Consider the following 10363-nt stretch of genomic DNA (forward strand, 5'->3'; position numbering starts at 1 on the left):
CTATTATTGAGTAAAATAACAATTTGGAACTTAGAAATGAAATTTAAATTATGTGTACAATTTAGTCCTTTAAGTGACTCAAACCCATTTCAGATTAATCTTATAATAGAAATTGGAAACTGAGTAATGCGAAACAAGTTTTAATGATATGATTGAGCTAAACTAAAAATGAGCAACATCAATTATTAATTTACCTAGTCTAAAGCATATTTATTACAGCTACGACATAATAAGAACACACGGTGACATCAACAGTTACGTGCAGGGTCACTTGGTGAGGTGTTCCTGGTCAAGTTGAAGAGGAAACTTATCTCACATAAGTGTAAAAAGACAATGCTAAAAGCAAGGTTGTTCTGCAAGCCACGGTTCTATGAATCCAAAAATAAAATAAAATAAAAAACAGTATTTAAGGAGTTATGTTTCTAACAACACAGTCTTTCCTTAACAACATCTTCAAATACCTCAAAATCTTATCCCTTCAGTTCATTCCTTTTCTTCCCTTATATTCTCTTCGGTTACATACATTTTCAGTAATTTTGTAAACAAAAAAAGCTTTCGTTTCTTTCATTGCTCATCCTTATCCAATCTTTTGACAGGTTTGCTCTTTTGTTTTTGTCTTGATTTCAGATAAATCATCAAACAATGCTAATTTTTCATTATGTTGATTGATTCCCATGTCACATATTTGAAAAATGATTGTACTTTATTGTTAGAATTACAAATTGAAATTCATGGTGTTAACTTGTTTGTATAAATGAAAAGACAGGATATTAGTGTGTGATGGAAACAATGGAGAACAATTCAAGAGATGAATACCAGGAATTTGAATTGCCACCAGGATTCAGGTTTCATCCAACAGATGAAGAACTCATAACTCACTACCTCTCCCAAAAGGTTCTTGATAATTGCTTCTGTGCTAGAGCCATTGGGGAGGTTGATTTGAACAAGTGTGAACCATGGGACTTGCCTTGTGAGTCTCTTAACATGGACTTTTGAGTCTTTTTAGTTATACATCATTCTTGTTTATGGTACCTTAAAATAATGTTTTTTTTTTTTTTTTTTTTCTTCTGGTTTTTCAATGAAGGGAGGGCCAAAATGGGTGAAAAGGAGTGGTACTTTTTCTGTGTTAGGGACAGAAAATACCCAACTGGTTTAAGGACAAATAGGGCCACTGGTGCTGGCTATTGGAAGGCCACAGGCAAAGACAAAGAGATATACAGGGCAAAAGTACTTATTGGAATGAAGAAAACTTTGGTTTTCTACAAAGGAAGAGCTCCAAGAGGTGAAAAAACAAACTGGATCATGCATGAATACAGATTAGAGGAGAAACATTCCATGCATGTTCTACACAAAACGGCTATGGTAAAGTTTTTTTTTTTTTTTTTTCCTTCTGTTTTTTACCATGACACTAGTTGAATTTGAATACTTTTTAACATGGTTTGTTTATCTTGGTTTCCTTTCAGAATGAATGGGCTATCTGCAGAGTTTTTCAGAAGAGTTCTTGTGGAAAGGAAATGCATATTCCTGAGTTGGTGAGGCTCAGCTCCTTTGAAAAAGAACTTCCTCCATTGATGGATTCTTCTCCATTCTATAGTGAAGCAAAAACTGCTGCTGGGGAATCATCACACATGACCTGCTTCTCAGATCCAAATCAAACTGAGGATCCAATGACACAAGATGACATAGTTGATAGCTTTGAAACTTCTATGTTGGCATCTTCATATTCTTCAAACCCCTCTGATATTTCCCCTGCCTCATGGACTTTTACCCAAGCTGCCCCTACTTTGTCCCACCAATCCACACAAATTGCACACCAAGTTGGGAATTCACTGTGCCAAGATTATTTTATGAATCAAGAACAGTCCATGTTGAGGATGTTGATTGAAAACCATGAACCAAGTTCAAAGCAGAAAGCTCAGGAAAGAGACTTTGATGCTGACACCTCCTCTTTGATGTACATCGATCAAATGTTTCAGTGATTCTTTTGTGAATCAGGAAAATCCATCAGCTTCTGTAGAAAATGTGGACACTGGTTTCATATGGGGTTTCTAAAAAAGGTTGAAGGATTATTATGCAGTTTAAGATAAAGAAAATTTAGGCATTAATATTATACATGTAAATAAATTTTATTCCACTCACTGTTATCCTAGGAAGTATAGGAAATGTATGTATTAACTAGAAATTAAATTGTCCTTTTTGTTATAGTTTTCCAAAGTTGTATTTCTTGACAGTTTTATAAACTTAGTACTTTATAGTATAAGTTAAATTTTATGTTCTCTCAACCTTCATTTTTTAAGGATAATTATTTTCTTTGAGGTTAGGACCAACATTATGTTACATTTCAAGTTCAATTAATTGAGCTTTGAACTTAATCAGTGAAACTCAATTAGTAATAGGACATGTTTCACCTACTGAATTAAAATATAAATTTATTTGTTATATTAGTTAATGCTGATTTGCATAAGTATTAGGAAGCAACTAACAAAGCCCAACACAGTTCGTAGATAGCTGGGTTCCTTAAGCATATTAACCGAGGTTCGATCTCTGGCCGTGTGTATGGAAAAGAATTTGTAGGGAGAGGTTTACCCGCTTAATGCGATCTCCTGTCTCGAAAAGATTAGTCTTTTGAATGTCAACCGAAAAATACCTTGGGAAACCAAAAAAAAAAAAAAGCCACAGGAAGCACTGAATTTTTTTGCCAAACCAAAACTCAGAAGTAAGAGCTGCAAATAAGCAGCAAAAACGCCTACACGTTATGCTTAATTAATTCAATATGTTTCTGTACATTGAACAGAGTAAATTATTTTATTTGATTCATTCAATTATAAACTTGTTCAGCTGCTTCTCGTGATTATAACGAATGGTGCTTGGTGATTTGGGAAATTTTGCTATAGGAGAATTCTATATGGGCTCTCAAATTGAACTTATTACCTAATGCCAATAATGCTTCTCACTTCAATTTTTTTTGTAGATATCAAGCGGTGTTCGAAATCTTAATAGATTCAACTAATCCAGTTTCGGGTTTGAGCCTCTCCTCCTTTCCTAGTAGTTGAGACTCTGAGAATTCGAATCCACTATTCTATGCGCAGGTCAAATCCTGTGATTTAGCTGAGTCGCCACTAAATCAAGAACTCTTAGATTTCTCCCTTCAATTTTTAGGTATTAAATAATGTGACTGTAGATATGGCTTGAGTGTTCGATTTCGATTTTGTTTAGAACTTAGAAGTAGCTTGAAATGAAGTGAAGTGTGAAACCGTTGAGTAAGTTGGGGACACTGATATGTCAGAGAATATAAGCATATCCTTCTCCTAAACCTCCATATTTGTCTAAGTGGTGTTTGCATTCTCAGTTCTGGGCCCTTCACCCAAGTAGAAACTAAATCTGTCATGTTTTTTTTGGAGGAGATTCTAACTTTGTCAATTTTTGATTAGATTGTTTGTGTGTGTAAAAGGATTCAGATACATGCACAAGCACTAACTAGCTAGGACAAATTATTCTTAAGGATAAGGTGCCTTCAAGCTTATCTTTCCTAATATAGTATGAAATTGGCTTCTCTCTCTTTCTTTTTCTTTTTTTACATTTTTATTTCTTGTGTTTTTGTAGATACACCCAATTGGACTGTGTTATTTCCCTTCACTTTCTTTTGGAAAATGTCTTAAATCAATGTGTGACACGTTTGTTATTTTTTCCCATACTAATTAATAATGGTCTTTTTCTTACTCTCTTACCCACACACTTACTAGGTACTCATTGTTCTGTTTTGTTTTGAATTTTTGGAGCCAAGTCTTTGGAATGAACTCAACCACGCATGGTGACATGAGTGTATATAATTGATCTATGACATAAAGAATATGATGGAGCCAGGGAAGACAAAGAAAACGGCATCTATATATGTCTTTGACCCCCCCTTTTTTTTGTTGGGGTCAAAGACATGAATCACATAATGGAGGGATATTCTTTACCGGTTAGTTCCATTAGAATGCTGATGTGACATTTTTTTTTTTTTTTTTTTGTTTCAAGACAACTGCACAATGGAAATTCTCAAAATCCCAACATAATAGATATGATGAAAAAATGCTTTGCCTTGTCCATTTTCTTTGTTATGAAGAAGTGCACAACAGAACAGAAGATGCTGGGAAATATGAGACGGTATCTTTGGTCATTAATGGGGTGTTGAGTTTGGTCCTCTTCTCTAAAGTTTTCCTTGATAGAATAATTCATAGATACTCTCTATCGCACTAAATAATTAAGCTTAAATAAGTTGAAAATAAACTCACTAAATCAGATAAATTTATAAGAATAATTTTTTGTGTTCATATCTTATTTTACAAACATTAAATAAAAGAGGTCCTATCAAAATTTATAAATATATAATGAAAGAAAGAAATACAAACTTTTAACATCTCCTGACTTAGATAAGTTTTAACCAACTAGGATTGATCTTGAGGAATTTAGGTAATCTATATGAGGTTATAGGTTCGAACCTCAATATCACTATTGTAAAAAAGATAAACTTTTGTGGTTTGTCTTCCAAGTTTCAGAATTGGAGAAATTTAACGGTTTATATTTTATTGTAATTATTATTAAATTAATTTGACGCTAAAAATTCTTTATTTATTATTCATTTTTAATAGATTCCTGTGTATTATAATTGGTTTTTTTTATAATATATTATCATTTTTATTTGTATATATATTATTTCCTTATCCAATTATCAATTATCCAATTAATCTGGTTTGAACTCAATTGGAATATGCATATAACTCTCAAAGCTTAATAGCTTAATATTTCTAATTCATTCGGTAACAACATCACAAAATAACACAATACAAAGCTAGTAATTGTGATATTGCGATAGTGCTGGAGAATAAAAAAAATATTAAAAATGCCATCACCTATCACCTTAAGGTTTTGGGTTGAGATATGATGTCGGATCCACTTGTTACGGTTGATGCAGCTTAGCCCATTGGTGGTGGTCCTTCGCCACAGGCTTCCCCCTGGACCTGCTTGACAGGGGTTAAAATGGTTCTTTATATGATATCAGAGCTTTAGTGACCACGAGGTTGCGAGTTCGATTCTCACCACCCCTACTTTAGGTAGAATTAAGAAAAACACAACGCAGACAAAAAAAATAGATTTGTGCAGCATAAGACAGACCAAAAATGGACTTGTGTCTTATCCATGCTTCAAGCTCAAAGGGCTCTTGCGTGCGTGAAAGGGTGTGTTAGAGAATAAAATATAAAATATTAAAAAAATTATCACCTATCACCTTAAGGTTTTGGATTTAAATGATTCTTAGTTCAACTGATTCTTACAAAAATAGGAAGATTCGGATACTTGTGTCTTAAATATTCTGATAATTATGTGTTAAACCAAGAACATTTTCCATTGAATTCTTTTCGGTGTTTGGATCTCTGCAGTTTTCTTTCTTGGGCCAGTCTGAAGTTTTAATAGAGCTGGCTTGTAAGACTCTGTATGGACCATATAGGTTGTTCTTACATATTCCAAACAACTTTATTAGATGAACAAAAAACCAAAGCAGAAAGTCCAAAATAGGATTGGGCCTTTTCACACAAAAACCCATTTTAAAGAAAGGAAATTATACTCTTACGTAGCATGAGATTGATCTCTCATATCACTCTCACTTCAAAAAATGTGCATTTTTTTCGTTTTTTTTTTAAAAATTGGTGGGGTCCATCTTATTTGTCTCTTAACATAAAAGAACTTTTCTCATACTACATGAGAAAAGTAATCCCTTTTAAAGAAAATCTAAAATCTCAAAATTACGAGCCCAAGGCCTCTGTTATCAATAAATAATTAAAAATAATTAAATAAAAAACCCCGTTGCACCCTAGATATAAAAAATAAATAAATGAAAGTTGAATGAATTTTTACTAACTTCGGCAATATATATATATATATATATATATATATATATATATATATATATGGGATAAGATCAACTTACACCGGTGTAAGAATAATAAATCTTACACCAAATCTTAACCATTGATTTCCGTGCATCCAATGGTTGAGATTTATTGGAAATTAAAAATTAATTAATGAGTGAGACCTAATAAATCTTAACCGTTAGATGTAAAAAATCAATGGTTAAGATTTGGTGTAAGACTTATTATTCTTACACCGGTGTAAGATGATCCTGCCCCTATATATATATATATATATATATATATATATATATATATATGAGGCAGGATCCTTTGACACCGGTGTCAAATTTGAAGTTTGACACCTCATGTAAGAGCTGTTAGATCAAAAAAGATCAACGACTCTGATTTATAAGCATGTGACACCATTGATCTTTTTTGATCTAACGGCTCTCAGATGAGGTGTCAAACTTCAAATTTGACACCGGTGTCAAAGGATCCTACCTCTATATATATATATATATATATATATATATATAATTTATGCATTTGAGTGTTTAATTCTGAACTTACAAGGAAAGCATAATGAATAAATATAAAATGATCAAGATTTATCCTATTGGATGGATCTTCTTCGGTTAAAATTTTACACAATTTTATTATGCAAAATTTTTGTGTCTGTGTTTGGGTTCATAATTTCTTATTTATTTATTTATTATTATTATTTTCAAATGAGGGTGATAGTGAAGTTATTTCTTTATTGGTGAAATCTGGCAATAAAATTATATACAAGGCAATTGTGATACAAGATTAATCTTTGGTGTGTGGAGAGATAACAAGTGTTATATATGGGGAATTAATTGATGGTTGAATTTGGACTGTAATGTAAGATGAAATTGGATGACACGAACACAAAAGTATATTTGTAAAATTGTACATGGATATAATTACATATACAAATAATTGGAATTAAATTCTATAGAGTCTGATTTTGTTGATTTAACCATAAATGAGTAATCATTTGGTGAAAGAAGGCCATGCTTATTCTGATACCTTTCTTTTCTAGACACTTTTGTTTTCAAAATTTAACTTGTGTTGAAGTTGAATGGTCTACGTTGCTTTCGACCTATGTGATCAAGTAAAACTAGCTTACGAACTCTGTTAGTTATGCTTATTAATTACTACGTGGTGTACTGTTATCCTAGACTATTTCCTATGGAATGAATTTGATGTCTATATCTTGTATTTTTCAAAGATGACTTCCAATGCTGGATTTGACCTAAGCAAGAAGCTTCTCCGGAGTGCTTGGAAATTTACTAAAACTTTCATGTGATTAAAATCTTGTCTCACTTTGGCAGGAAAACAATTAAGCTATATGGTTTTTATACATAGGGACACCTTCTAATAACAAAAAAAAAATTAACAAAATATATTTGTACTTAAATGATTTTGATTGATTCCTTTCCTTATTGAGACTAAGCTAAGCAATTTAAAGAAAATATATGTAGGTATCACCAAGAAACAATTTTGTGGATGACATTGAAAAAGTGGCTCCCTCATTAGGATGGACATATTTAAGGGAAACCTACAAGCTTTATAGTTGAACCTAATAATAAAATTTTCAAGAATCTTAGATCATTTTCCATATGTTGAATCATGCATTAGCTGTTCGACATATATGTTCTGAATTTAGAAACACATCAAGTTGATAACCATGCTCATGATCGTGAAATTAGTAGAAGCTCAAACCTACTCATGGTTGAGCTTAAAAACCCTTAAAAAAGTCGACGTCACCAGATGGTGCCTTCATTATGATATTGTTTGTTGGAAGAAATTTCGCTTGTGAAGAAGACATCTTTGTTAATGACATGGTTCCACGATATGAGATATGACATATGACAAATACTAACACGCATGCATACAAGCTAACAAACATTGAAAAGAAATAAGAGATATTAATTCGCAATTCAAGAATTCATGACCCACCTAAGCTATTTTTTTCTGCCTAATTGGCCCCTACAATGTAATGAAGCTTAGTTTTTCCTTTTGCATTGCCATCACATTCATAAATGATTGAATTGATAGCTTGTTCTTTCCACTCTGTACGATGAGTTTTGTTGATCAGTAGTTTGTTCATCTATCTTGCTAAAGTACTGACTTTAAGATTTAAAGCTACTTCCACTTAGGTCTTATATTCATGAAATAGGTTCTTTGGTCTTAGCAAAGTTTGGTTACAACAAAAAATATAAAACTTTAATTGATGTACCCACAATAATTTATTGAAGAGATTTTTTTTTTCACATGATTACCCATATTTAATTTCTTGTAATATTGATATCATTTCTTCCCGTTTCCTTTCAGATATTCATTTTATGATTAATAAAAATTGTGATTTTCATCTGACCATTCTTCTTGTTGGAACAGAACCAAAACATGGCATTTCTGGCATACACTGCACCAATACACCCTGAGACCAAACCCATTGGTAGTACAAATAAAATAAAAATAAAAAAGCGTATGGTAATTGTTGGCACTGAATACTCACACACAGAATTTGCAAACAAAAAAGAGATAAGGGAAGAAAGAATGAAGACAAGAGATTTAGCATGGTTCAACCAAAGTGAGCTACGTTTTAACTATATTTTCTTCGACTAATGTGAGCTGCGTTCAATAATATTTAATTATATTTTTCTCAATGCACTCGTTATAAAGCACTCTATTTATAAGGAAAATATAAATAGACATAGAATACTAAGCCTCAATAATTATTTATAAACCCAAGCTCAAATTACTAAAAAGAGGGAAAAAAAAAAAAAACAAAAATAAACCTAAGGCCAACATACTAAACTCTCATTGGCTTCCTCTGCATCCCTTCAGCTAGAGTCATAATCTAAATGTAAAATAGGAACAATTCCCAGTTATAATAACCAATAAATTTATTTTATTTTATGTTATTCTATAACTGGTAAAGCCTATTTACCACTTAAACCGCTCATATTGTGGGTAAAAGTAAACAAGATTAATTGCATGTTATATTTGTTGATTTTTATTTCATCTCGTCAGATATCAACCACGTTAGACTTGTATCACTTTGACAAGTGTAATGGTCACTCATTTAATAGGTTCATTAAGACTATGTTGGACCATTACGATGCTAGAGCTGGCAACGATCAAAGAAAATTTAAGGAGGGTGTCCCCATTGTCCTTGTTGCAGCCAATATGAGTCTTGGATCCATAAGACCTTTACACTGCACAACACGTAGAAGCACTCACATTTAAGTTTTCTATTTTAGCCCCCCTTTTTTTTCCATCATGGGACCCTTCTTTTGTCTTTTTATGCACCAAATCATTCAAGATCCCTTCCGCAACCCTATAGCCCCACACTCATAAATTGTTCCTCCTTCCCCCAAATTACCAAAATTGCGCCTCACAATTCAATTATTACACAAGTTCTTCATGGAATCACCTCGGTCACAGCCACCACTATAAAGTGCCGACCTTTTTTGGCAGCTCAAGTTTCTAATCTTGGTAACTTATGACTTAAAAAAGAGTTAAAAGCCATAATTAACTCTAGTGGAGTTTATCTGCTTTTTCCCTTAATAATATGGCTGATTGCTTCAATGATTTTTTTTTTAAATATAGTACATGAATTGGGATTGATGATTCTAAATTATTTATTTCATTAGTGTCAATTGTAGCTTCATAATGCATAAGTAAGACTTTTCATAACTCCTACACCTATCTATAGTCTTGAATCTTTTCATCCTAATTCTACATGAAATTTTGCTCATTTAATTAGATGTATACTTTTGGATTGGGACCTTTTATATGTGCCATTGGAAAATAAACATAAATTAATGCAAGAGATTATATAAACGGGTATGAAATGACCTTTTAGCATCATGAGGGCTTCACTTCACACAAATCAGTAACGGAAGAAAGTACTCCCTGTTCTCTAGGCTGCCTATATAGCCGACCTTAAATAGGTGTATCTCTAATTTCTAGCAGAAACTTTTTTTTTTTTTTTTTTAGGTTACAGGGAATAAAACACACAACCACACACTCACACACACCCTATTACACACACCCACACCATTAGGCTAGCAGAAATTCTTCATTGCTATGAAGACTCTACTGTTCAACCATCCAAGTTACCACTGACAAGACTATGTTTTAGTCAACTTTTTGGTCAATCCTGCATAAAAGTACAAAAATTAACATTTGTGATGAAAAACTAAGGTGCAAAGGACTAGAAGGGAACAGTAGTTAATAGTTCAACACCTAAAATTTATAAATTAAAAAGTTAAAATTTTATTAGACATATATAAAATCATTAATATAGCCTCACTCGACAGCTTAAGTTTTTGAGTTGAATTGGTTCTTTATATGATATCTGATTCTCGTTGTCTCGAGTTCGATCGTCGTCGCTCCTCATTTTTTGTGTGAAATTTCTTAGCACAGTTAGACTGGATTTG

General features: G+C 32.4%; 1 protein-coding gene across 1 annotated transcript; it reads left to right on the plus strand.

Moving 5' to 3' along the window:
• The first annotated feature begins 780 nt into the window (after positions 1 to 780).
• Positions 781 to 1979, plus strand: LOC133295043 (NAC domain-containing protein 92-like). Its single transcript, XM_061493822.1, has 3 exons — positions 781 to 970; positions 1085 to 1341; positions 1464 to 1979. The coding sequence occupies exons 1-3, from the start codon at positions 781 to 783 to the stop codon at positions 1977 to 1979; spliced, it is 963 nt and encodes a 320-aa protein (XP_061349806.1).
• Positions 1980 to 10363: the final 8384 nt, after the last annotated feature.

Source organism: Gastrolobium bilobum, unplaced genomic scaffold, assembly GCF_033153095.1.
Source record: "Gastrolobium bilobum isolate Gb01-03AN ecotype WA unplaced genomic scaffold, APGP_CSIRO_Gbil_v1 utg6438, whole genome shotgun sequence".
Taxonomy (NCBI): Eukaryota; Viridiplantae; Streptophyta; class Magnoliopsida; order Fabales; family Fabaceae; genus Gastrolobium; species Gastrolobium bilobum.

Coding starts and splice junctions, on each gene's coding strand:
- LOC133295043 (XM_061493822.1), top strand. CDS start 781: ATGGAAACAATGGAGAACAATTCAAGAGATGAATACCAGGAATTTGAA. Junction 971..1,084: donor TGAACCATGGGACTTGCCTT/GTGAGTCTCTTA, acceptor TTTTCAATGAAG/GGAGGGCCAAAATGGGTGAA. Junction 1,342..1,463: donor AGGAGAAACATTCCATGCAT/GTTCTACACAAA, acceptor GTTTCCTTTCAG/AATGAATGGGCTATCTGCAG.